General features: G+C 48.9%; 1 protein-coding gene across 1 annotated transcript; it reads left to right on the top strand.

Annotated features, from left to right (window-relative positions):
• The first annotated feature begins 36 nt into the window (after positions 1-36).
• TMEM38A (transmembrane protein 38A) lies at positions 37-26323 on the top strand. Its single transcript, XM_048497048.1, has 6 exons — positions 37-300; positions 11145-11301; positions 15368-15552; positions 16523-16610; positions 18734-18851; positions 25121-26323. Exons 1-6 carry the CDS (start codon positions 177-179, stop codon positions 25349-25351), a joined length of 903 nt encoding a protein of 300 aa, XP_048353005.1. The 5' UTR covers positions 37-176; the 3' UTR covers positions 25352-26323.
• The last annotated feature ends 359 nt before the right edge of the window (positions 26324-26682 follow it).

Consider the following 26682-nt stretch of genomic DNA (forward strand, 5'->3'; position numbering starts at 1 on the left):
TCTGCACGCGCTCAGAGGGCGGGGCCCGGGCCGCGGGTGGGCGGGGCGGAAAGGCGCGTGCCTGCCTCGGAGGCGGGCCCGGTCCCTCGCCGGCTCCGCCCTCGCTGGGTGCTGAGCCGCCGCGGGCTGCGTGGGTGCCGGGTGGGGGGGTTCGCGCCGCCGCTGCCGCCGCCGCTATGGAGCTCCTGGAGGCGCTGGACGTGGCCGGGCTGGCCGCCGCCTTCGCCCGCCTGCCCGTCTTCCCCGTCTTCGACCTGGGCTACTTCGTCGTCTCCATCCTCTACCTCAAGTACGAGAAAGGTCAGTGGCTGCCTCCGCCCCCCCCTCCCCCCCCCCCCCCCCCCGGCCGACCCTGCTGCAGGTGAGGGTGGGGAGACCTCCTCCCACGCAGCCCCCTCCTCCTCCTCCTCCTCCTCCTCCTCCTCCCCCCAGGGGGAGATGGCCCGTGCCCCCTTCCGCCTCCCCTTCGCCCCAGTCCGTGGGGAAGAGGCGGGCGGGCGGGCGGATGGAGGGGGCTCCCCGGCCCGCTCGTGACCAAAGGGAAGAAGAGAAGCCCCCGGGCCGGGGGAGGGCACCGCGCGAGGGCCAGGTTCCGCCGCCGGCTGTCACTCAAGGGCCTCCCGGAGAGGGTTTCCAAAAGGGGACAGGAGAGGGGCGAGCGAGTGCCGAAGGCGAACCCGCCCACAGGCTCTGGGCGAGAGACCCGCGTGTGCCGCTGCCAATCAAGCCCGCCCGCCCCGCGGAGTGTGGCGGGTGGCCGTCCAGCGTGCCCGTTGCCTTTTCTACTCGGAGGAAGAGGAGGGGGGCACAGATGAAGGGGCCTTGCGCGTGCGTGCGCGCGCAGCAGCAGCAGCAGCAGATTTGCGCGGGGGAGGGTGCAGAGACAAGGGAGGGGCGCACACTTTTCTGCAGCACAAGCTACGTGCCCCCGCCCCAAACACCGAGGCGTCAGGGAGAAATGTGAACTGGCTGACGGGCTGGGGCAGCTGCTGCTCTATTTGAAGGGCAGCTCAGCAGGAGGGGAGGGGGAGGGGGGTGCTTGGAGTGGCCGACCGGGCAGGAGAAGCAGAGAGCCGGGCAGGCGGTCCAGACCACGGGCAGGCAGCGGGACAGATGGAGGCCAGCAGCGGCCCTGGAGGATTCTGGAGCCCTTTAAGGACCCCGATGCCTTCCGCCTCACCTTCTGCCTCTCTTTTGTCAAACGAAAAAGTCCTGCAAAAAATTCATTGAAAAGTGATTCTCTTGCCAAACCACCTGTCCTCTGTGGTATTTCACACTGCTTAATGTGTAACTGAGAGCCCCAAACAAAGGGGTGGGGGCAGACCCTTTCTTGGGAGCGGTGTGCCACCACACCGGCACATTCGCCCTCCCCGGGGCATTTACCCTGGTGGATGGGCGATCCCACCGACATGGGGCAAACACCACACACACAAACAAAGGGTTAAATGTGGCTTTGGACGCTGCACCAGCCTCCCAGGGCCTCTGCCACCACTGCCAGTTGACTCTTTCCCAACTTTTAAGTGGCCTAGGTCCATTGTGGCCCATAGAGCAGTGGTGGCAAACCTATGGCACGGGTGCCAGAGCTGGCACTCAGAGCCCTTTCTGTGGGCATGCACAGAGTCCCCCCACCCCATATCTAGGCTGGCCTGGGCCGCTGGGCTTGATTATTAGCATTAAACCTAAGACCTAGTTTTGGGGAAGCAGCGTAGGTAACCCTGTTAAGCACTGTTAAACCCCACTGATTTCCATGCAAAGAACTAAAGCGCGATCCTTTACCTGGGAGTAAGCTTGGTTGTTGGCAATGGGGCCTGCTTCTGAGTAAACCGTCCTAGGGTCGTGATTCACTCGTTGGAAGCGTTGCATGGTTGCTTCAAAGCAGAGCCACCGACTACCACCAAGCTTACTCCTGAGTAACGCACGCCTCGGAGCCAACCGCTTTTTCCTAGACTAAAATCTCGATATTCAGGTTGAATTGCCGGGTTGGCCCTTTGCGATAAATATGTGGGTTCTGGGTTTCAATTTGGGCACTCGGTCTCGAAAAGGTTCGCCATCACTGCCATAGAGGCTTCTTGAGAGCGGGGAGGCTTTTGCGCTTTGCAAGCCTCCCCACACCACCTCTGTGGAGGGGGGCACTACATTGGTGCTGCCTGCAGCCCACCGCCTCCCATCTGGATGGGGCTATTAGTCGTTTGCTGTACTTTTCCAGTGATTGTTGCTAGTCCCTTTAAGAGTGTATTTGATTATGGCTATATTCTCTTTTTTTCCAGAATTGTGAATATTCAAATAGGTAATTTGCCTACTGCTTCCAGCATCTTCTGTTGGCAGCAGGCTCTCAGAGTTCTGCCTCCAAGCGTTCCTCCTGCCCACCGTCCTCTCAGAGATGCGCACAAACAGTTGTGGCAGGCAAGGAAGCCTTGTGTGGGGTGGGGGGGAGATGGCCGTAGCAGCATCTGGAGGAGGAGGAGGAGGAGTTTGGATTTGTATCCCCCCTTTCTCTCCTGCAGGAGACTCAAAGGGGCTGACAATCTCCTTGCCCTTCCCCCCTCACAACAAACACCCTGTGAGGGGCTGATGGGAATTGTGGTCCATAACATCTGGAGGGCCAAAGGTTCGCCACCACTGTCATAGGGTCATCATAGGAGCAGCAGTGGCGTAGGAGGTTAAGAGCTCCTGTATGTAATCTGGAGGAACCGGGTTCGATTCCCAGCTCTGCCGCCTGAGCTGTGGAGGCTTCTCTGGGGAATTCAGATTAGCCCGTGCACTCCCACACACGCCAGCTGGGTGACCTTGGGCTAGTCACATTTCTTCGGAGCTCTCTCAGCCCCACCCACCTCACAGGGTGTTTGTTGTGAGGGGGGAAGGGCAAGGAGATTGTCAGCCCCTTGGAGTCTCCTGCAGGAGAGAAAGGGGGGATATAAATCCAAAACTCTTCTTCTTCTTCATGTCTTCTTCAAAGACTGTACTATCTGAGACTTTTAAGGAAGCAGCAACTGGATGGAAAACTCCTGGTGTCCTTTTACCGCTGTGCTATAGAGAGTGTCCTAACCTACTGCATCTGTGTATGGTTCTCCAGTTGCACAGTGGCGAATAGGAAGGCGCTCCAAAGGGTGATCACCACTGCACAAAGGATTATCGGCTGCCCTCTCCCCTCCTTGGAAGAAATCTATAATGCCCGAAGCCTAAATAAAGCCCAAAATATTCTGAGGGACCCGTCTCATCCAGCACACTCTCTTTTTAAACTGCTACCATCTGGTAGACGATACAGGGCCCTCAGAACTAGGACAAAGAGGTTTAGAGACAGCTTCTACTCTAGAGCTGTGGCTATGCTAAACTACGCTGCTTCATATTGATGTATTTGGGGCTGTGTAGGGATGGGTGGAGGATGATGATGTATGAGTCTGAAATTGTGTGCATCGAGGAATGCTGCTGTAAATTTCGTTGTGCGTGCACAATGACAATAAAATGCTTATGCTTATGCTTATGTTCCCTTGTTGGTGGGGATGGAGGCACCAACTTCATGTTGGCTTCCCAGATATTTCCTCCACATGGTGCTGCGGAGGGCCAGGGCTGCCAGGGCTCCCAACCCTGATTGAGGGAGTGAATGGGCAGGAAGGTGCTTTTGGAGGTGCATTGCCTAGCTTACCTGCATTGGCACAGTCAACCTTTTGGTCCCTGGCTGTACAGGTGCTGTGCCAGGAATGGAACTCAGGCAAGAGATCTCAGCCACAGAGTGTGTGGACTCTGGTCCCCCGGGTTGTTCTTTGTCCAGAGCACTCTCCCCATTAGGTAGGCCAGTGGTGGCGAACCTTTGGCACTCCAGATGTTATGGACTACAATTCCCATCAGCCCCTGCCAGCATGCTGGCAGGGGCTGATGGGAATTGTAGTCCATAACATCTGGAGTGCCAAAGGTTCGCCACCACGGAGGTAGGCTGTGCAGCACTGCATGCTGCCCATCAGCTCTCTGCCTTTGGGTGGCCAAGAGAGCAAGCTGCCAATGGCGTGTGAAGGTGGAGGGAACCTGGGTTCTCGTTCTCTCTCTCTTGGGGGGGGCATGCAGCAGTGCTCGCTCTCTTGCGGGCCTCACAGTTGGTGGTAAGACACCCTCTAGCTCTGTTTTATTTTTAGCTGTCAGTAGAGAGATCAGTTTCGTTGGGTGGACCCAGAGAGGGAGTCCTCACAAGTCATGATTCTGCGAAGGCAGCAGCTGTCTGGATATTAAATGTTGCTGGGCTTATGGATCTGCCAAGGGCCAGGAGTAAGAAGGTACATTTATAGTCCTCGCATCAAATGGCAGCTGGAAGGATGGGAATGCACCAACCATGGGTCAAATGCTGTACGCAGCACAGAAGGGACAGCAGCCAGTGCCAATGGGGCAGATTAAGGAGGTTAAGAGCTCGTGTATCTAATCTGGAGGAACCGGGTTTGATTCCCAGCTCTGCCGCCTGAGCTGTGGAGGCTTATCTGGGGAATTCAGATTAGCCTGTACACTCCCACACGCGCCACCTGGGTGTCCTTGGGTTAGTCACAGCTTCTTGGAGCTCTCTCAGCCCCACCTACCTCACAGGGTGTTTGTTGTGAGGGGGGAAGGGCAAGGAGATTGTAAGCCCCTTTGAGTCTCCTGCAGGAGAGAAAGGGGGGATATAAATTAAAAAAACCACTCTTCTTCAATATCTACCTTCTTATCGAGCCCAAACTTACACTGTTGCTTTAACAACATAAAATGTACCATTTAGAACTCAGAGAGCATCTAAAATTGTACTATTTGGCATGTTTATGAAATTCACATGTGGATTTTCCTCCCTCCCTCCCTCCCTTCACAAGCAAAATTGAAAATGTACCCAGTACTGAAGGGAGAGAGCTACAAACTCTGTAGCACCTGTTTCTTTGTTCTTGACCTCAGAGAGGTACAGGAAAACATACATTTTGTTATAAACCAAAGAAGGAGTATATAAATTTAATAATAAATAAATAAATAAAATATTTGGTTAATGAATTAAGTTTGATGACTGGTGGTCTGGTAGATCTTGTTAAACAAGATCTACCAGACCACGGCCACACAGCCCAGAAAGCCCACAACAACCAGTTGAGTCCAGCCATGAAAGCCTTCAACAATAAGTTTGATGATATTGAAGACAGAAGCTGTCCGCTCACGAGTCCACCCGTGAGTCTGTCCCAGAGGCGTAGCTACCATGGGGACATCCGGGGACAAGTGCCCCGGGCGCCACCTTGTAGTGGGCGCAAAAATTGCAGGTTCGTTTATGGCTTTTTCTATTTTTCAGGTTTTTTTCCATTTTTGGCCTGCAGGGGCGCAGTTTTTAGGCTAGCGGCACCAAAATTTCAGAGCATTGTCAGGTGACTCTCCTGATGATACCAGCCAAGTGTGGTGAAGGTTGGTTCAGGGGGTCCAAAGTTATGGACCCCCAAAAGGGGTGCCCCCATCCCCCATTGTTTCCAATGGGAGCTAATGGTAGATGTGGCTACCCTTTTGAGGGTCCATAACTTTGGGCTTCCTGAACCAAACTTCACTAAACCTGGGTGGTTTCATCAGGAGAGTCTCCTGAAGATAGCCTAAAAGTTTGGTACTGTTAGCTTAAACATTGCTCCCACGACAGGCACCCTCAAATTTTCCCCAGGTTCTCTCTTTAAAAATCCACCCCCTTTGGAGTGGATTTAAAGGGAGAATCTGGGCTCCCTAGATTAAAAAAACACATTGAAAGTATTGTTGAAGGCTTTCAAAACTAGATTCAACTGGTAGTTGTGAGTTTTACAGGCTGTGTGGCCGTGGTCTGGTAGATCTTGTTCCTAACGTTTTGCCTGCATCTGTGGCTGGCATCTTCAGAGGTGTATCACAGAGAGAAGTCTGTTATAAGAGAAGGCTGGACATAGTGTATAATAGACTTCTCTCTGTGATACACCTCTGAAAATACCAGCCACAGATGCAGGTGAAACATTAGGAACAAGATATACCAGACTACGGCCATGCAGCCCAGAAAACCCACAATAACCAACATTGAAAATGATGCTGTTTGGGATGGAGAATCTACCCTGAAACAGCATCACTTTCAATGTTGTTTAAACTAGGGAGCCCAGAGTATCCCCTTAAGGTGGATTTAAAAGGAGAATCTGGGCTCTGTAGTTTAAACAACATTAAAAGTGATGCTGTTTCAGGGTGGATTCCCCGCCTTCAAAAAATAGCATCACTTTCAATGTTGCTTAAACTAGGGCATGTTCTATAACGTGATGGCGACTTTGAGATGACCTGGTGCAAAAAATGTTGTTTGGTCGTGGTGGGGGAGGGACACTGCCCATATGGGGGGGGGGGCGCAAAACTCAGATTTTGCCCCGGGCTCCATTTACCCTAGCTACACCCCTGGTCTGTCCCACTGAACCACGTTCCTCTGGCTGGCTGTGGCCATCCAGGGGCCCTGGCTGAGACCTCGTCCCTTTTCGCTGGAGATGTTGCCAGAGAATTAACCTTGGGGGTTTCTGGGCCCAAATGTTTGAGCTCTTCAATAACTCATTGACATAATGTTATAGCATATTAATATGGACAGAAATTGTCACACTTAAGCAATACAAGGCGATCCGGCTGGCCTCTACAAGGGCCAGGGATTTTAAGGCTCTGGCCCCTACCTGGTGGAACAGGCTTCCAGGTGAGATCAGGGCCCTGCGGGACTTACAAAGTTTCCTCAGGGCCTGTAAAACGGACCTGTTCCGCCAGGTGTTTGGCCAGCTGGGATGATGTCAACTCCGCCATAAGAACATCTGGCCTCCCGTGGGTACATAAAGGGGAAAGGAGGGGTTGTTTAGTATTTTATAGTATAGTACAGCCATCTGTAGTTAGTATTTTATATATATATTTATTGTAAATTATATATTGATGTTTTAAATTGTTTTAATGTTGATGGACACCGCCCTGAGCCTTTGGGGAGGGCGGTATACAAATATAAATAATAAATAAATAAATAAATAAATATACCCTTGATAATACTGTTTATGAGTGTATCAGGGTTCCTCAATGTTGCACTCCCCAGTTCTTCTCTTGACACCTGCCAAGCTTTTCAGAATGAGGTTGGAGCCATTAACAGGCAGGGTTTGCCACTGGTTGCTGCCCTCGTTGAACTGAAAGGATTTCCTGCCAGAGGTTCTGGCCAGCACCGGGCCCTTCCTTAGTCAGTGTGTGGTTGAACTGGGGGAGGGTAGATGGTGGCAATATTAAATCTAAATGAAAAGTGGAAAAGAGATCTTGGGGGTCATGGGGAGAGAAAAGTGGAAGAGAATAAAACTGCAAGGATTGTCATGCCCTTAACTCTTCCATGACTGAAATCACCAGGGAATCACGATGGAATTCTAACACATTTACTCAGAGGAATCCTCAGCGAGCTCGGTGGAGCTTACGTGTGGGTCAGTGTGCACAGTCTTGCAGCAGCCGTGAAGAGTCTGCCGTGACCAAGGCTGCACAAAAGATGACAATGCAAGGAATCATAGAAAGAAGGGACCACAATGACCACTGTCCAGTCCCCTGCCATGCAGGAACACACACACTGTTCACAAACTGCTTTCTGAGACTTGCTGCCTCTGAACTCTTAAGAACATAAGAACAAGCCAGCTGGATCAGACCAGAGTCCATCTAGTCCAGCTCTCTGCTCCTCGCAGTGGCCCACCAGGTGCCTTTGGGAGCTCACGTGCAGGAGGTGAAAGCAATGGTCTTAAGAACATAAGAACAAGCCAGCTGGATCAGACCAGAGTCCATCTAGTCCAGCTCTCTGCTACTCGCAGTGGCCCACCAGGTGCCTTTGGGAGCTCATCTGCAGGAGGTGAAAGCAATGGCCTTCTGCGGCTGTTGCTCCCGATCACCTGGTCTGTTAAGGCATTTGCAATCTGAGATCAAGGAGGATCAAAATTGGTAGCCATGAATCGACTTCTCCTCCATCAATCTGTCCAAGCCCCTTTTAAAGCTATCCAGGTGAGTGGCCATCACCACCTCCTGTGGCAGCATATTCCAAACACCAATCACACGTTGCGTGAAGAAGTGTTTCATTTTATCAGTCCTAATTCTCCCCCCCAGCATTTTCAATGTATGCCCCCTGGTTCTAGTATTGTGAGAAAGAGAGAAAAATGTCTCTCTGTCAACATTTTCTACCCCATGCATAATTTTGTAGACTTCAATCCTATCCCCCCTCAGCCGCCTCCTCTCCAAACTAAAGAGTCCCAAACACTGCAGCCTCTCCTCATAAGGAAGGTGCTCCAGTCCCTCAATCATCCAATTGGCTATGCTGGAAGGGACTGATGGGAATTGTAGTCCATAACATCTGGAGTGCCAAAGGTTCACCACCACTGTCTTTGGGAGATAGCATCGGGGTTCCTATCTCAAAGTGTGGCCTGGGAGAGCTACAAGTTTGGAAACAGGCGATGGGAAGTCAAAAGAAGGGGGTTGCCAAGTAGCATCATAAAGGGAGGGGGTGCAAAATGAAGCTTTTGTTTTGGCAAAGATCACTGAAGTATATCCTGTCTGTACTCCACAATCAATAAATCGATTTTGTATCTACTGAGTCTGTTTGGGAGTTCCACGAGAGACGATGCAGGGTTGTTGTGAGGATCAAATGGAGAAATGAAGAATTATGTAAGCCACTGTGGGTCCCTATTGGGGGAAAGGTGAGGTGTAAATAAAAAAACCCCTTCAGCACATAGAAAACTTGGATAAGGATTTCTTGGATAAGAATTTCAGCTTTGTCTATTTCCTGGTGTGCTGTTTTCCCCCCCTGCATGCTGTGTGCAAAGACTTCTGCTGAGATATTGGTGCTGCCATTCCCACCCCACCCCAAGTTCAAATAAAACTGTTGGTGACCAGCTGAAAGCATTTGGGAAACTAACTTGAGCCAGCAACGGTGGCAAACCATGTCCAACACTTAGATATATGACGAGGAACAGAGCATAAGAACATAAGAACAAGCCAGCTGGATCAGACCAGAGTCCATCTAGTCCAGCTCTCTGCTACTCGCAGTGACCCACCAGGTGCCTTTGGGAGCTCAAGTGCAGGATGTGAAAGCAATGGCCTTCTGCGGCTGTTGCTCCTGAGCACCTGGTCTGTTAAGGCATTTGCAATCTCAGATCAAGGAGGATCAAGATTGGTAGCCATGAATCGACTTCTCCTCCATCAATCTGTCCAAGTCCCTTTTAAAGCTATCCAGGTGAGTGGCCATCACCACCTCCTGTGGCAGCATATTCCAAACACCAATCACACGTTGTGTGAAGAAGTGTTTCCTTTTATTAGTCCTAATTCTTCCCCCCAGCATTTTCAATGGATGCCCCCTGGTTCTAGTATTGTGAGAAAGAGAGAAAAATTTCTCTCTGTCAACATTTTCTACCCCATGCATAATTTTATAGACTTCAATCATATCCCCCCTCAGATGTCTCCTCTCCAAACTAAAGAGTCCCAAACGCTGCAGCCTCTCCTCATAAGGAAGGTGCTCCAGTCCCTCAATCATCCTGTTGAGCAGTTTTGCTTTTGAGAAGCTATAAAACAGCACCACAGAGTAAATGTAAGCTTTGTCTGTTGAAGATCTACCTGTTGTACAACCATTTTAAACTCAGAATTCCTTGTATATTTTTTGCATGTGTTAAATCAGGAGAATGTGTGGTGTGGTAGTACTTGGCATCTCAGACAAGGACTAAGTAGGACTAAGTAAGAGATTCCAACTCCTTGGAGAAAATGTCTTGTCCCTTTTATTTACCTCCATGCCATTAAAAGCTTCCAAGACTTATTTCACATGTACCGTATATACTCGTGTATAAGTTGACCCGCATATAAGTCGAGGCACTTAATTTTACCACAAAAAACTGGGAAAACTTATTGACCCGCGTATAAGTTGAGGGTGGGAAATGCAGCAGCTGCTGGTAAATTTCAAAAATAAAAATAGATACCAATAAAATTACATCAATTGAGGCATCAGTAGGTTAAATGTTTTTGAATATTTATTTCAAAGAAAAACAGTCCAGCACAGCTCTGTAAGTGGAAAAGAGGGTCAACAAGAACAATATGGTCTCAACAGTAACTTTAAAAGTACAAAAACCTTAGCTCAATCAGCAACCAAGCTAAAACACAGGAGTTAAAATCCTTCAAAACTGGATTCCTCGTCATCATCTGTATGTCCAAATGTAACCCAACTTAGATTTTAAGAGGGATATTATCAGAAATGGAAAATCTACTATTAGCTTCCATTGTAAACAATGAGGGATGGGGCACCCCCTTTGGGGGTCAATAACTTTGGATCCCCTGACCCAAACTTCACCAAACCTGGCTGGTATCATAAAGAGACTCTCCTGATGAGACCAGCCAGGTTTGGTGAAGTTTGGTTCAGAGGGTCCAAAGTTATGGACCCTCAAAAGGGTAGCCTCATCTACTGATAGCTCCCATTGAAAACAATGCGGAATGGGTGGGGGTCCATAACTTTGGACCCCCTGAACCAAACATTACCAAACTTGGCTGGTATAATCAGGAGTGTCTTCTGAGGGTACCCTGAAATTCTGGTGTCGCTAGCATAAAAATGCGCCCCCTGCTGGCCGGCAAAGTAAAAACACACAAAAAGTTTTAATGACCCGCATATAAGTCGAGGGGAGCTTTTTCAGCATTAAAAATGTGCTGAAAAATTCGACTTATACATGAGTATATACGGTGATATCAGTCCACGAATTTTTGTCAAGCGTGTTCAGCATTTCTGTTGAAATCATCAGCAATGCTCGCTGTTTCCAAAACTTGCTCTACTCTGACCTTTTTTGGAAGAACACAGTTCAGGTATCTTAGCGTATCATGGAAGGAGTGATGCGTATTTGCCACCTGTAAAGGTCCCACTCCAACAGCACCATTATCCACGAGGTTGGTGGCAAGAAGGCATCTTTCTAACATTTTTGCACACTTAAAAAAAATAAACTATAATTGCTGATTCAGTTAAGTGCCGTCATGACCTATCACCGCTTCTCTTTTTCCATTTCGAATTTGAGCTCTCCGAAATGCAGTTTTCAAAAAAAATGGAGTCTACGGCCCTTTTTATTGCGGAGGTATCTGAAAGGGAGCAGAGAAAGTTCTTGGTTCCGCATTATGTGTTTCTCAGGCTGAAAGTGCCTCCTCCTCTCTTGCTCCAGGGGCCGTCGAGCTGTCCCGCCAGAGTCCCTTGGCCTCCTGGGTGGTCGCCATGCTCTACTGCTTTGGCAGCTACATCCTGGCTGACCTGCTGCTTGGAGAAGCTCCCATCGACTACTTCAGCAACAATGCCAGCGTACTTCTGGCCACTGCAGTCTGGTGAGCCCATCTGCCTTGCTCTGTTCTGCATGCACCCGTTTCTGGCCCAGTGCTGTTACAACAGGGTAACGGGTTCAAAATATTTAAGCCAAAAAGCTTAAGCCGACAAAGGAATAAAATCAGATAAATATTTTATTCACGCCAACAAATGGGCAAAACAGCATCAGGGGAACCACGTAAAATGGCAGTGTGTTCTTACTTTTATAGGTTACATCAGAATAGCAGTAAAAAGAATACACCCCAAAGTTCATCATCATCAATCAATCATTTGAAAGGGTGGGGATGGGGCAAACTAGTGCCCTTATTGGAAGATGTCAGCACCTGGTCTTTGACGCAAGATGAACTAGAGCCCTGTTTCTTTCTAATCTATATTGTCTTTTGTTGCCCTTCTCCTTAGACAGCCTAAACATTTTCATGTTTCTCTCTTCTGTCACTAGAAGAAGGGCAAATTCAAGGTATCTGTCTGGGAGCCGTAAGACCTTAAAAACAGTTGAATTTGCACATTCTGTATAACTCTGAAAAAGGGGCATTCTGCTGGGCTATCAAGCTTGCCTAGTAACAGAAAAAGGATAGATTTTCAAGCTTGCATTTTTCTTTGTTCAGCTGCATCATGGTTGCCAACTACCCATTACAGAAAGAAAGTAATGGGGGGGCAAAAGAAAATCTGAGAATATTCCTCTTATGCCTTCTGCGCCTACAGTGCCATGTTTCTCTGGTTAGCTGAGAGCCTTCTACCCTATATTTTAAGAAAGAAGGCAGAGATATGGTCCAGGTTAAAGGGTCCCCATGAGCCATGAAGCACCGCTAACAGAACTGCTACTGACAAGCACTCCAGCCCTTGACCAACAGGCAAGTGACAGTAGATGGGGTGAAGGTGGTGGGGACCTTTGGTGGAAGTTGCCATATCTTCCAAAGACGTTTGTAGCCACACTTGTCAGATTTTAGCAGGGCAGGTTTTAATAAACTCCAGCTGGGTGACCTTGGGCTAGTCACAGCTTCTCGGAGCTCTCTGAGCCCCACTCACCTCACAGGGTGTTTGTTGTGGGGGGGGGGGAGGGCAAGGAGATTGTAAGCCCCTTTGAGTCTCCTACAGGAGAGAAAGGGGGGATATAAATCCAAACTCTTCTTCTCTTCTTAACAAGATGCAATTCAACAAGGATAAGTGCCGAGTTCTACATCTGGGTAGCAAAAATGAGGAACATGCATCCCGGATGAGGGATACACTACTGAGTAGCAGTGTGAGTGAACAAGATCTTAGAGTACGGGTAGACAGTAAGTGAATATGAGCAGCCAATATGATGCAGTGACAAAAAGGCTAATGTGATCTTGGAGTGTTATCAACAGAGGATTAACATCCAAATCACAAGATGTCATTGTCCTTATACACCAAATTGGTCAGATCTCACTTCAAAAAGGATGTGGACACAATGGAGTGGGTACTGGAGAGAGCACGAGGATGACCAAACCCCATGAGGCAAGGCTGAGGGATTTGGGAACATTTTGTCTGGATAATTTTGTCGTATCTTCGAGACCGCATCACCCCATATGTTCTTGTAAGGCCTCTTTGCTCAGTTGAGGCCAATCTATTGGTGGTCCCCGGCCCCTCAATGATGCGGCTGGCCTCCACACGGGCCAGGGCCTTTACAGCTCTGGCCCCGGCCCCTCAATGATGCGGCTGGCCTCCACACGGGCCAGGGCCTTTACAGCTCTGGCCCCAGCCTGGTGGAACGCTCTTCCTCCAGCTGTCCGGGCCCTGCGGGATCTCGGCGAGTTCTGCAGGGCCTGTAAGACAGAGCTGTTCCGCCGGGCCTTCGGAGGATCCGGCCGCTGATGGTGCCCCCCCCCTTTTCTTGGCCCCTTACACCTGGGCCTCTGTCATCTAACGGGACCTGCCGTCCCTCCCCCTTGGGAGAGGATTTTGAAAATGGGGTTGTCGGACGCCACTTATACCTATATTTATTATATTTACTATATTCAGTCCTTTATTGTTTTTATCGCTGCTTTTAAAGGTTTTAGTTATTTTATGACTGTACTATGTCTATATGTTGTACACCGCCCGGAGCCCCTTGGGGATAGGGCGGTATAAAAATCCAAAGAATGAATGAATGAATGAATGAATGAATGAATGAATGAATAAATAAATAAATAAATAAATAAATAAATAAATAAGAGGAGATTGATAGCTCCCTTTAAGTATTTGAAGAGCTGCCACTTAGAGCAGGGCAAGGAGCTGTTCCTGTTGGCAGCAAAGGATAGGATTCACAATAATGTGTTCTAATTAAATTAATAAAGTTTCAACTGGATATTAGGAAAAAATATAAGAAGATGTTGTGGGTTTTCCGGGTTGTATGGCTGTGTTCCAGTAGTATTTTCTCCTGACATTATGTGTGCATATGTGGCTGGCATTTTCAGAGGATCTGGTAGCAGTAGAGCAAGTGGAGTGTATATACCTGTGAAATACCCAGGGTGGGAGAAAGAACCATTTGCAATTGTTAAAAGGCAAACTGCTGTGTAAATGCCCTTACTAATTGATTTGGCAACTTCAGTGTTACATACAAATGCTAAAATGGGGAAATTTCATTTCACATTCAAATCACACTTGAAAACTGCACCTTTAACACTTAACAATGAAAGTGCTTCTTTCTCCCACCCTGGGTATTTCACAGGTATATACACTCCACTTGCTCTACTGCTACCAGATCCTCTGAAGATGCCAGCCACAGATGCAGGCGAAACATCAGGAGAAAATACTACTGGAACACGGCCATACAACCCTGAAAAACACACAACATCCTAGTGATTTCATCTGTGAAAGCCTTCGACAATACATTTATAGTAAGAGTTGTGCAACAGTGGAATCAGCTGCCCAGGAAGGTGGTGAACTCCCCTACACTGGCAATCTTTAAGCAGAGGCTGGACAAATACTTGTCAGAGATGCTCTGGATTGATCCCAAATTGAGCAGGGGGTTGGACTAGATGGGCTGTATGATCCCTTCCAACTCTAAGAACATAAGAACAAGACCAGAGTCCATCTAGTTCAGCTCTCTGCTACTCGCAGTGGCCCACCAGGTGCCATTGGGAGCTCACGTGCAGGATGTGAAAGCAATGGCCTTCTGCGGCTGTTGCTCCCAATCACCTGGTCTGTTAAGGCATTTGCAATCTCACATCAAGGAGGATCAAGATTGGTAGCCATAAATCGACTTCTCCTCTTCCATAAATCTGTCCAAGCCCCTTTTAAAGCTATCCAGGTGAGTGGCCATCACCACCTCCTGTGGCAGCATATTCCAAACACCAATCACACGTTGCGTGAAGAAGTGTTTCCTTTTATTAGTCCTAATTCTTTCCCCCGGCATTTTCAATGAATGCCCCCTGGTTCTAGTATTGTGGGAAATGTCTCTCTGTCAACATTTTCTACCCCATGCATAATTTTATAGACTTCAATCATATCCCCCCTCAGTCATCTCCTCTCCAAACTAAAGAGTCCCAAACGCTGCAGCCTCTCCTCATAGGGAAGGTGCTCCAGTCCCTCAATCATCCTCGTTGCCCTTCTCTGCACTTTTTCTATCTCTTCAATATCCTTTTTGAGATGTGGCAATCAGAACTGAACACAGTACTCCAAGTGCGGTCGCACCACGGCTTTATATAAGGGCATGACAATCTTTGCAGTTTTATTCTCAATTCCTTTCCTAATGATCCCCAGCATAGAATTTGCCTTTTTCACAGCTGCCATGCATTGAGTTGACATTCCCATGGAACTATCCACTAAGACGCCCAAATCCCTTTCCTGGTCTGTGACTGATAGCACTGACCCTTGTTGCTTGTTGATTCCCCCACCTTCCGAGGTTCCCATCCCCCCCACTCCCAGAGGTGCACAAGGAGGATAGATGCTGTTGTTGCTCCTCACTTTGCTTGTGCACAAAATCAGCATCTTTTCCCTCACAGTGCCAGCGTGTGGGGCAGCCACAGCTCCTGACATGCCTTTTCCCTCAATGAACTCCAACAGGGAAAGCAACAGAAGAATGAGGAAAGGGAAGACAGACAAAATGTGTTTTGTTTTTTCTTCCAGGTACCTGACTTTCTACTGTCCCCTGAACCTCTACTACAAGTGTGTGGCTTTCCTTCCGGTAAAACTGGTTTTTGTGGCATTGAAGGAGGTTGTCCGAACGCGGAAGATTGCTGCTGGGGTCCACCACGCCCACCACCACTACCATGAGGGCTGGCTCATCATGGTTGTCATTGGGTTTGTCAAAGGTAGGCCTCTGTTTTTGGAACCTGATTCCAGATGTGTGTGTTTCTGTCTGACTGCCCTCCTGTTGATCAGGGATATCAAACTGTGAGATATGGAAGCTGGCCGGCTGCAGACGGCTCAAGCTGTAAATAGCCCCTCCGATAAGATCTGCCTGAAAAGGAGGAAAAGCAGATGTGTCTGCAACCCATGGCATTGTCGGGAGGGATGCTAAAACAGATGAGGAGTAGATATGTTCTCTGAGCTCAGCCAGAAGAGCTGTCCTTTCCACAGCATTCGCCCAACTGGCAGGCAGAATTCTGGAATTTTCACACTTGACCTTGGGGCTTTCCGCACTACAGAAGGGAGCTAAGGTCAACTCGGTTCCCTTCAGTGGGGGGCGATTCCAGGCTGTCCGCACAACAACTTACTTGGCCCTCTGGAACCGAGCTAAGTGGGCGGGATCATCTTGGTGCCTGTTTCGCTCCTCGATCGTGATTGGAGCTTGTGTTACCATGGGAACACAGTTTACAGTTACATGCCCGCCACAACTCTCCCGTTCTGCGCATGCCACAAAAGCGGCTCCTGGTTGGTTGAACGGATGAGGTGTCGTTTCGATGCATCCGCACTTCGAAGCTTCGAAGCGGTATCGACCTTGTTCCAGCAGAAAGGTGCAGTTCATAACTGCGACAGGGATGTCACAGATCTGAGGGGGGGGGAACTGAGACAAAACAACGTTGAGCTCAGTTGCAGTGCGGATACACTGAGGTGAACCTAGATAGAAACCAGTACAACTCTGTCAGTGCGGAAAGCCCCCTTGTGACCTGAGGCTTAGGAACTCCACCCTGCATTTTAAAAAGTACTGTGGCTCCCACAGTTGTAAAAGAAGTCCTGGGCTGAGGATGGCAAACACCTGCCCATGGCACGATCAGTCATGTCCGGTGAAGTGGGGCTTCCCTGCTTCTGGGCGGGTGGTAACGTTCTTTCCTTTCCCAGGTTCCGGAGTGGCTCTGATGTCAAATTTTGAGCAGCTGCTGCGTGGAGTCTGGAAGCCGGAAACGAATGAGCTCCTGCACATGACTTTGTGAGTAGAAAGGCTGGACCACAGCTGGACCTGCCACACCACTGGCTTGTTCAGCTGCGTTCTTTGCATCTTCTGTTTGCATCTGGGAAGTCTTGGGAGGCGTTTGTAGATCAGTGATGGCGAACCTGTGGCACGAGTGCCAGAGGTGGCACTCAGAGCCCTCTCTGTGGGCACGCGGGCACAGGGTTCATCATGTGGGGGGGGGGGGAGAAAATCACCCACCCACACACACACATCTAGGCTGGCTTGGGCCGCTTGGCACGATGCCCCGCGGAGAGCAGGGAGGACTCGACTGGCGGGTCTGGTGCCTGTGCTCCAAATGGCTGCTGCCCGAGGGGGGCAGAGGCAGAGTAAGCGGAGATGCTAGAGAGGTGCAGAGCAGTGTGTGCGGGACTTGCTGGAGGCTAGAGCAGGCTGGCCCCTGCTCAAGCGGGTGGGGTGGAGGCAGAGGGGTGAGGTGGAGGCACTGGAGCAGTGCAGGGCAGAGCGGTGGGTGCACGCAGGACTAAAACCTCAGTATTCAGGTTAAATTGCCGTGTTGGCACTTGGCGATAAATACGTGAGTTTTGGGTTGCAATTTGGGCACTCGGTCTCGAAAAGGTTTGCCATCACTGTTGTAGATGGCCCTCTTGGGACTGCTTGAAAGAGGCAGAATATGGGCCTTCCAGGAGAGGCATCAGGGAGGCATGAACATGAAGAAGAACCTTAGCTTGTGAGGTGGCACACTGTGAGGTTTGCAGTCCTGTGCGCACTTACTTGAACCTAGAGCCGTGGTGGCGAACCTTTGGCACTCCAGATGTTATGGACTACAATTCCCATCAGCCCCTGCCAGCATGGCCAATTGGTCATGAAGAAGAAGAAGAGGAGGAGGAGGAGTTTGGATTTATATCCCCCCTTTCTCTCCTGCAGGAGACTCAAAGGGGCTTACAATCTCCTTGCCCTTCCCCCCTCACAACAAACATCCTGTGAGGTGGGTGGGGCTGAGAGAGCTCCGAGAAGCTGTGACTAGCCCAGGGGTCGGGAACCTTTTCCCCTCAAAGAGCCATTTGGCTCACCCTCCCCCGCTCACCCCCCCCACTCGCTGGCACGCCCCGCCTCCCCCCCCCCGCTTCCACCCGCTTCGCTACTTTCGCTCGCGCCCCATCCCCCCCCCCCCACCTGCAAGGCAGGCGTAGATAGGCCCGGCGGCTCGGCCTTACCGGCCGCCGGGGGAATGATGCGCCCGCCCTGCTCCTACGCCACTGCTGGCAGGGGCTGATGGGAATTGTAGTCCATAACATCTGGAGTGCCAAAGGTTCGCCACCACTGACCTAGAGGGACTGGGCTTTCCGGAGGCGTGGCTCCTCCACAGCTGACTGGAAGTGGCTCTAGAGTCAGTGCTGAACATAATGTTGTTTTCCACCTAACAATCCACAACTCATTCACCTGGGCAGGAAGCTAAGGAAGTACCATTTGATTCTGTAGGACTTACCTGTGTTCAGTCACCTCTTTGGAGGTACTCAAAAGCATTTCCTGCTTCTGCTCAAGTCAGTTCTTATCTGACCAGCCGTGAGCAGCCCTTTCAGCTCTTCCTGTAGGCTCTGCTGCAAAGTGAGAAAGCCATCCAAGAGAGAGAGGCACCTGCCATGTGAATGTGCATTGGCTCAGACACACTGGGCCAAAAGTTGCGAGGGGGGGGCACTTTGAAGTATATGAAACCCCCTCAGTCTGACTTTGGCTCTCCCGAGCCAAGAAGTCACAAAGATGCACCCGTACGTGGTTCTGAACTGGAGATTCCTGTTTGGAAATTGGTTCCATTCATTCCAGGGAAAGGGCAGCTCGCCCTGGTAGGCTTATACCCCACTAAACATTCCCTACTCACTGGACACAGTGTGTACTCTGTGATACACCTCTGAAGATGCCAGCCACAGATGCAGGTGAAACATTAGGAGCAAGATCTACCAGACCACGGCCACACAGCCCGGAAAACCCATCACATCCAGTTGAATCCGGCTGTGAAAAAGCCTTCAACAAATGCTGGCTTGTTTGGGGTGGTGATTGGGAGGGAGGGAGGGAGGGAATGCACTCAGGTAAGATGCAAGCCTGAGTCTGACCCTTGCTTGCATCCCCCACTTATCTTGCAGCCCATCCAAAGCCAGTCTGTATGGAGCCATACTCTTCACTCTGCAGCAGACACACTGGCTGCCCATCTCCAAAGACATCCTCATCTTCTTCTTCACACTCTTCATGATCACCTGCAAGGTGAGCCTCTCTTTTTGGCTTTCTACCGTGTTTCCCCGAATATAAGACAGTGTCTTATATTAATTTTTGCTCCCAAAGATGCGCTATGTCTTATGTTCAGGTGATGTCTTATATTTCTGTGTTCTGTTTGTCGGGCATGCTTCCAAACAAAAACTTTGCTACGTCTTACTTTTGGGGGATGCCTTCTATTTCGCACTTCAGCAAAACCTCTACTACGTCTTATTTTCAGGGGATGTCTTATTTTTCCGGGCTCCACAGCTGCATGCATGTCTGGTGTTCTGGTTGTGACGGGCGCAAGCTTCCAAAACCAAAAAACTTCTGCTACGCCTTATTTTCGGAGGGATGCCTTATATTTCTCGCGACCTTCAAGCCAAAACCTCCTGGGTTTTTTTTCTCCAAGAGACTCCCAGAAACTCCAAGTACTCTCACTCAGGACTCGCCAGACCCTGCTCGGCTGATCCTGGATCTGACGTGATCAGGCCATCCCTGTCAAAGTCCAGGTGGTCTTTCATACTTTAAAACTATGGGACCCATGATAATCTAGTACAGGGGTCTTCAAACTACGGCCCTCCAGATGTTCATGGACTACAATTCCCATCAGCCCCTGCCAGCATGGCCAAGTGGCAGGGCTGATGGGAATTGTAGTTCACGAACATCTGGGGGGGCATAGTTTGAAGACCCCTAATCTAGTAAAAACTGTTTCCCATGGTCAGCAAAAGCTGACCACAAAAACACCACAATGCAGTTTTGACCAGTGTCCTAACCCTATTTTAAAGCAGTGGTGGCGCACCTTTGGCACTCCAGATGTTATGGACTACAATTCCCATCAGCCCCATCAGCATGGCCATGCTGACAGGGGCTGATGGGAATTGTAGTCCATAACATCTGGAGTGCCAAAGGTGCGCCACCACAGTTTTAAAGCATCAGGGATTAAATCTGTGGGGTTCATAACTGGTCAAGTGAGGACTGAGGCAGAGAATTTTAGAGAAGAAGAAGAAGAGTTTGGATTTATATCCCCCCTTTCTTTCCTGCAGGAGACTCAAAGGGGCTGACAATCTCCTTGCCCTTCCCCCCTCACAACAAACACCCTGTGAGGTAGGCGGGGCTGAGAGAGCTCAGAAGAACTGTGACTAGCCCAAGGTCACCCAGCTGGCATGTGTAGGAGTGTACAGGCTAATCTGAATTCCCCAGATAAGCCTCCACAGCTCAGGTGGCAGAGCAGGGAATCAAACCCGGTTCCTCCAGATAAGAGTGCACCTGCTCTTTAACCACTACGCCACTGCTGCTCCAGCCAAATAACAAGCAGTTATTTGGCTGGAAGACAACTATGTAAGGGAAACCCCCTGTTTCTGAGTGTGTTCCTGGCTGCAGGAATCCAACCAAAGTTGACTTGGACTAGAAAGGTCAGCGTGGCGTTCCCTTTTTTTTTCCATGAAATTTTATATTATTTTTTCTACTAAAAAAACATAATACCGGAAAAGAAATAAAAAAGAACAAAGTAGCATTCCAATCTTCATTCATAACCCAATATACTAAAGAAACACCGATTACAATTCAAAGTGCAATGATAAGCAGAGGCGTAGGCTGGGCCAATCTGCGCCCAGTGCGCATTCTAATTTTCCGCCCCCTATGGCCCCCTCGTGGCACCTCCCCGTGGCGCTCCCCCCCAGCCCCCCCCAGCCCCCCCTTTCCACACTTACCTTAGTTCCTTTCCTTTTTCAGAACTTTTTCAGGCTGCAAAAGGACTGTTCTCAGTAAAAACGGCCTGATGGGAACTATACTTCCCAGGAGAACTTGTGTGTCCCAAGGTCTCCTGGGAACTGTAGTTCCTCAGGCCGTTTTAACTGCAAACAGGCCTTTTGCAGCCTGAAAAAGGAAAGGAACTAAGGGAAGTGTGGGAAGGGGGGTGGGGGTGCCGTGGGGGGAGGGGCCTGGGGTGATTTTCCGCACACCCCCAGGTGTGCGCCTGGTGCACGGCACACGCCCCCGTCCCCTTGTAGCTCTGCGACTGATGATAAGAGAAAAGAAAAGGAAGTGAAAAGCGTAATACATAACTTAAACAGCTTCTTCATATTATCATGTTCATATAGTTAACGCAGAATTGTTTGCCTCTGTCTGTCTGTCTATCTATCCCAGGGGTCTGCAACCTGTGGCTCTGGAGCCGCATGAGGCTCTTTCAGCCTTATACTTCAGCTCCACGTGGCCTGGAGGTCGGAGGGTAGTGTGGGCGTGTCCCTCCAGCTGGAAGGAAAGGTGAATGGAGGGCAGAACCGGAGGCGGCTCTGTGCGTGAGGGTGCTGCTTTTCGCGTCCCCTCCACTCTCCTTCCAGCACTGCTCCGGAGGGACATGCCCACGCTGCCCTCTGACCCCTGGAGGTCGGAGGGTAGCATGGGCATGTCCCTCCAGAGCAGCCGCCATCCCCCCTCTGCCATCCCCACAGCCGCCATCCCCCCTCTGCCCCACGGAGCAGGCAGCTGCCTGCTCCATCGGGCAGAAGGAGTTTCCTTGCTCGGTACCGCTGCCTCCTGCAGCGCGAGAGGCAGCAGCACTAGGCAGACTGCAGCCACCATCCCCCCTCTGCCCCACGGAGCAGGCGGCTGCCTGCTCCATCGGGCAGAGGGGGTTTCCCTGCCTGGCGCCTCCGCCTCCCAGGGCTGGAAGGAAAGGTGAGTGGAGGGGCCAAATCGGAGCGGAGCCGCCTCTCTGGCTCGGTAGATCTTCGGGGCCATGGAAAATGGGGCCAAACGGCTCTTTGGGTGGTAAAGGTTGCCGACCCCTGATCTATCCCAAGTAAGTATACATTAGGTAATGCTCTTGCACTTTAACCCCATAATAACAAAATATATAATTGAAATAAAACTTCCAGATTTGGAAATGAAAAGTTGTTACTGTGGTTTGACCGGACTATCAGTAATATTTCATCTGTTCATAGGATTGACACTGTTGGCTTCAGGCTTTACAGGAGTGCAGAAGGGAATTCTGTCTCAGAGCGTTCAGCAGTGTGTGTCTCTTAGTCTCACCAATGGCAAATGGCCCATGTGAGCTGTGGTGGATCATAAATTACTGTTGCTCCATAGATAAAATCTAAAAATAAAAGTTTATTTACACAATGTATACCCCAGCTTTCTCCTAAATCCTGGCCACAAAGGCGGGTAACAGATTAAAAACGTACCATATATACTTGTGTATAAGTTGACCCGCATATAAGTCAAGGCACCTAATTTTACCACAAAAAATTGGGAAAACTTATTGACTCACATATAAGTCGAGGGTGAGAAATGCAGCAGCTACTGGTAAATTTCAAAAATTAGATACCAGTAAAATTACATTAATTGAGGCATCAGTAGGTTAGATGTTTTTGAATATTTATTTCAAAGAAAAACAGTAAACTAGCTCTGTAAGTGGAAAAGGGAGTCAACAAAAACAATATGGTCTCAACAATAACTTTAAAAGTACAAAAACCTTAGCTCAACCAGCAACACAAGAGTTGAAATCCTTCAAAACTGGATTTTTGGTCAGGGGAGGAATGTTTATGTTAGCAGTACAAACATTTCAGAGTATCTTTAGGAGACCCTCCTGATGATACCACCCAGGTTTGGTGAGGTTTGGTTCAAGGGGCCTGAGATGTCGTTCTGGCCTCTCGGTAGCTTTGCATGCCAGATAACAAATGGCTTCTCTAGCAAGCTTTCTCCCAGGCTTCCAAAGAAATAATCTCCTCTGTAGGAGTTTCCTCCTCCAGACAGAATAAAACAACACAAGAAAGCTCCCGGCTGCAAGATGTTAAGAAAGTCCAATAGCTTTTTTATTCAGGAACCAAAGGAAGTCTCTTTAGGTGATCAAGAGAGACTGGATAATAGTCCTTAAGAAGCCAAACCTCTAAGCACATTTTAGCAAAGATGATCTCAAGCCTTGATGTCCTCCTCAGTTATCTGATCCCCCTAGCCCACAGCTGGTGCTTGTTATATCAGCCATTAATCACCCTCAGGTGTTTGCATTCTAGGAGATAACCTCCTTTCCTACAGGCAGCGTCCCAACTGGTAGTGCTCAAGGCTGCCATGCAACTCCTACATACAGGGTCGAAAGTTATGGACCCTCAAAACGTAGCCCCATCTACTATTAGCTCCCATTGGAAACAATGGGGGATGGGGCACCCCCTTTGGGGGTCCATAACTTTGGACCCCCTAAACTAAACATCACCAAATCTGGCTGGTATCAGCAAGAGACTATCCTGATGATACCACCCAGGTTTGGTGAAGTTTGGTTCAAGGGGTCCAAAGTTATGGGCCCTCAAAACGTAGCCCCATCTACTATTAGCTCCCATTGGAAACAATGGCGGATGGGGGCACCCACTTTGGGGATCCACAACTTTGGACCCTCTAAACTAAACATCACCAAACCTGGCTGGTATCAGCAAGAGACTATCCTGATGATACCACCCAGTTTGGGTGAAGTTTGGTTCAAGGGGTCCAAAGTTATGGGCCCTCAAAATGTAGCCCCATCTACTGTTAGCTCCCATTGGAAATAATGGGGGATGAGGGCACCCTCTTTGGGGGTCCATAACTTTGGACCCCTTGAATAAGACTTTACTAAACTTGGGTGGAGTGTCACCTGATGATATCCTGAAATTGTGGTGCCGCTGGCTTAAAAACTGCGCCCCCTGGAGGCCAACAAAGTAAAAACCCTAAAATATTTTTTAAAATTCAGCTGACTTGTGTATAAGTCGAGGGGGGATTTTTCGACTTCTAAAAACTCGACTTATACACGAGTATATACGGTAATAAAATGTGCCACTCAGAGAAGCATATCTCACCGTGACATGCCTCTGAAGATGCCAGCCATAAATTCTGTAAAAGGTTGGGTGCAAAAACTACCAGACCACGGCCATCAACCCAGAAAACCTACAACAGCCGGCTGATTTTGTCTGTGAGGACCTTTGGTAATAAAATGCCTCTGAAAACCCATTCAAACCAAATAAAAACACCCACTGAAACAATTTTCTATTCACAGTTGATTTTACGCTGCAAAAGTATTTGCTCAGTTCTTATGTATATGAACTCTTTCTAATTTCCATTAACCTTTGTTACAGTTGATAAGTATTAAATTGATTCTTATCATTTTGATAAGTATTTTATGGAGGAAAATATCTGATATCCTAATTATACCATAACACCAATGAATTTAAGACCCATTTAAAATTGATCCTTGTTCTGATTTTTTTTTTTTGCATTTCAGTATAAACTAATATCCAGAAATTTTCATATCATTTTACAAATTCGGAAAAACAGAAAATTGAACCAGGTTTTTTTAAACATTTCTTACATATACTCTTGTGTTTTTACTTCATTTTCTTGATGTCTTCTAGACAGTAGATCCTTAAGGTTTTACTAGTTATACTAGAGAAGTACCAATTACAATTCATAATACCATAAAAGAAAAAAAACTTAGTAAATAAGTTTGACCGCTCCTTCACATTAGCCAACTCTCATAATTGGTTCATTTAAAATTATTTATTATCTATGTATGTAGAAAAATATACATTAATTGGTGCCCTTATACCTAAAATCACATTAACAGGTTGTAAACTTGACAGTGCTGTTATGTGTGAATATGAAAATGACTCTTATTATTTTGATAGATTTTCCCTTAAAAGAGGAAAAACAGAAAAAAGAAAGCAAACCCTGACAGCATAATTATACCTTAGCAACAATTCTGAACCTATTTAAATTTAATCTTTCTCATGCACACACCAGTATGAATTAATATCCTGAATTATCATATCATTTTACAAATCCACTACGTATAAACCAGCTCTTTCTTAACCTTTCCAGCGTATGATCCAATGTTTTTTAACCATTTTCTTGATTTTTTGGGGGTGATTGATCTTTAGGATTTTCTGGTGGATTTTCTGGAGTTTGGTTTTAGATCTTCAAATGAATCTTCCCCTGTTAGATGCATTGCCAGTTGTTCGGCCTGGTTTGCTGTTTTTATAGTTATTTTTCGTGAAAATAAAAACACTTCTAGTGCAAAGGGAATTCTCCAATGGTATTTTACTTCTCAGAAGAATTTGTCTTAGAAAATTGAGTTCATTTATTTTCATCAACTAAATATTCAGCTAATCTTGGAAGATTGCTATCTCAGACTTTTCTAGAAATGGCACTTTCCACCACCCGCTGTGGAGCTAGCAAAGGTGAAGGCTGTCTTGGGCACTGTGGGCTGCTGCTGAGTGGCTAGTCTCTAACAGAGCCCTTTTCCTCATCTTGCCCAACAGGTGTTCATGACGGCGACTCATTCTCACGGTTCACCATTTGCACCTGTGGAAGGAGTGTTGTGTCCAGTCCTCTTTGGCTCTGTGCCTTCTGGCCATGACGATCACCCTCATGACCACCACCACGGAGGCTCCCATGAACCAATCCCTCCCCCCGCGTCCCTGCTGCCGGCTAAAACACGGGACGAGCTGAACGAAGGCACCCGGAAGCGGAAAGCCAAGAAGGCTGAATGAGCAGTGGGCTGGAACCGTCTGACCCTCCCGGGGTGTTGTGCTGCTCCTTACTGGGCCTTCGGAGGATATTGTCTGGGAGAGGGCCAGACAGCTTCACGGCTGCCCAGATTTCCTTGCCTCCCATGCCTGGAGTACAAAACAGACTCCCAGGCGATCCTTCTCTTTGTCTTCTTAATCCTGATCAGTGGAGGAGCTGGAAACTACTGTTGAAATCCCACTGCATTCTAAATGGCACGGAGCAGCCGCCACAGCCCTCGGCAGCCTCTCTGCACCAGCACGAACTGTGCCTCTGCTCCCAGACATAAGCCAGCAACTCAGGGAGCCAGCCCAGCCCACTGCCATCTTTCACGCACGTTGTTGGGGTGCAAAGTCAGGGGTCTGCCCGGTCCCCCATTCAGGCAGCAGCATTTTGTTCTGCCACGTGACAGAGTGGGGTGGGTGGGGAGAATCCCCCATTGCACGCAAGGCCTCCCACACCAGAAGGAAGTGCATGAAGCCCTGCCTGGTAGTGCTGCTACTGCTGCTGTGTGTGTTAGTGTGTTTGAACAGCAGCAGCTTCGGACTTAGATCCAGTATAGTATTTAGTTAGGTTTCTGTGCAAAGCACGTTGGGGCATCAGGTCCCTGAGCCTGAGTAAACTATTTACTGATTGATTGATTGTGATAGTTGTAATGATCGAAAGATTTTCTAGGCAGGCATTGGTAGAATTATGGCTGGCATTTTTGCATTTCAAGCTCCCCAAACCCACTATTCCTGCTGTGCTGTCGGTACTGAAGAGCCTGTGTCTTTTTTTCTCCTATGACGAACAGACTGGAGAATCCCAAGCTGGCCACTCCAAAAACCCCTTGAACCGTCTCACCCCATATGTCCCTGGTAGGCCTCTGCGTTCTGCTGAGGGCAACTTGCTGATGATCCCCGGCCCCTCTGTGATGCGGCTGGCCTCTACCTCTGTGATGCGGCTTTTACGGCCCTGGCCCCTGCCTGGTGGAACGCACTTCCACCAGCGGTGCGGGCCCTGCGGGATCTCAGTGATTTCCGCAGGGCCTGTAAGACCGAATTGTTCCACCGGGCTTTTGGGGAGGCCAGCCGCAGATTGGATGTCCCTGTGTTGCGTGCTGTACCATCATTGGCACTACCGGTGTGACATCTTTTGGTATTGTCTGTCCCCTCCCGGCCTTGGGACCGGGAGCCATCATTAGTATCATTAATATTGTTTTTCTGGGTTTTAAAATGCTGCTTATTCTGAGTTATGTGTTTTAACTATTTATCACTTATTTATTGTGCACATTGTTTTAGTTGTGGTTTTGCTGTACACCGCCCAGAGGCCTTCG

Source organism: Sphaerodactylus townsendi, linkage group LG05, assembly GCF_021028975.2.
Source record: "Sphaerodactylus townsendi isolate TG3544 linkage group LG05, MPM_Stown_v2.3, whole genome shotgun sequence".
NCBI lineage: Eukaryota > Metazoa > Chordata > Lepidosauria > Squamata > Sphaerodactylidae > Sphaerodactylus > Sphaerodactylus townsendi.

Bases quoted from the DNA above. Each gene is read 5' to 3' on its own strand.
- TMEM38A (XM_048497048.1), top strand. From the start codon at position 177: ATGGAGCTCCTGGAGGCGCTGGACGTGGCCGGGCTGGCCGCCGCCTTC. The intron at 16,611-18,733 runs GTGAGTAGAAAG...CTTATCTTGCAG, and splicing joins GAGCTCCTGCACATGACTTT to CCCATCCAAAGCCAGTCTGT. The intron at 18,852-25,120 runs GTGAGCCTCTCT...CTTGCCCAACAG, and splicing joins TCTTCATGATCACCTGCAAG to GTGTTCATGACGGCGACTCA.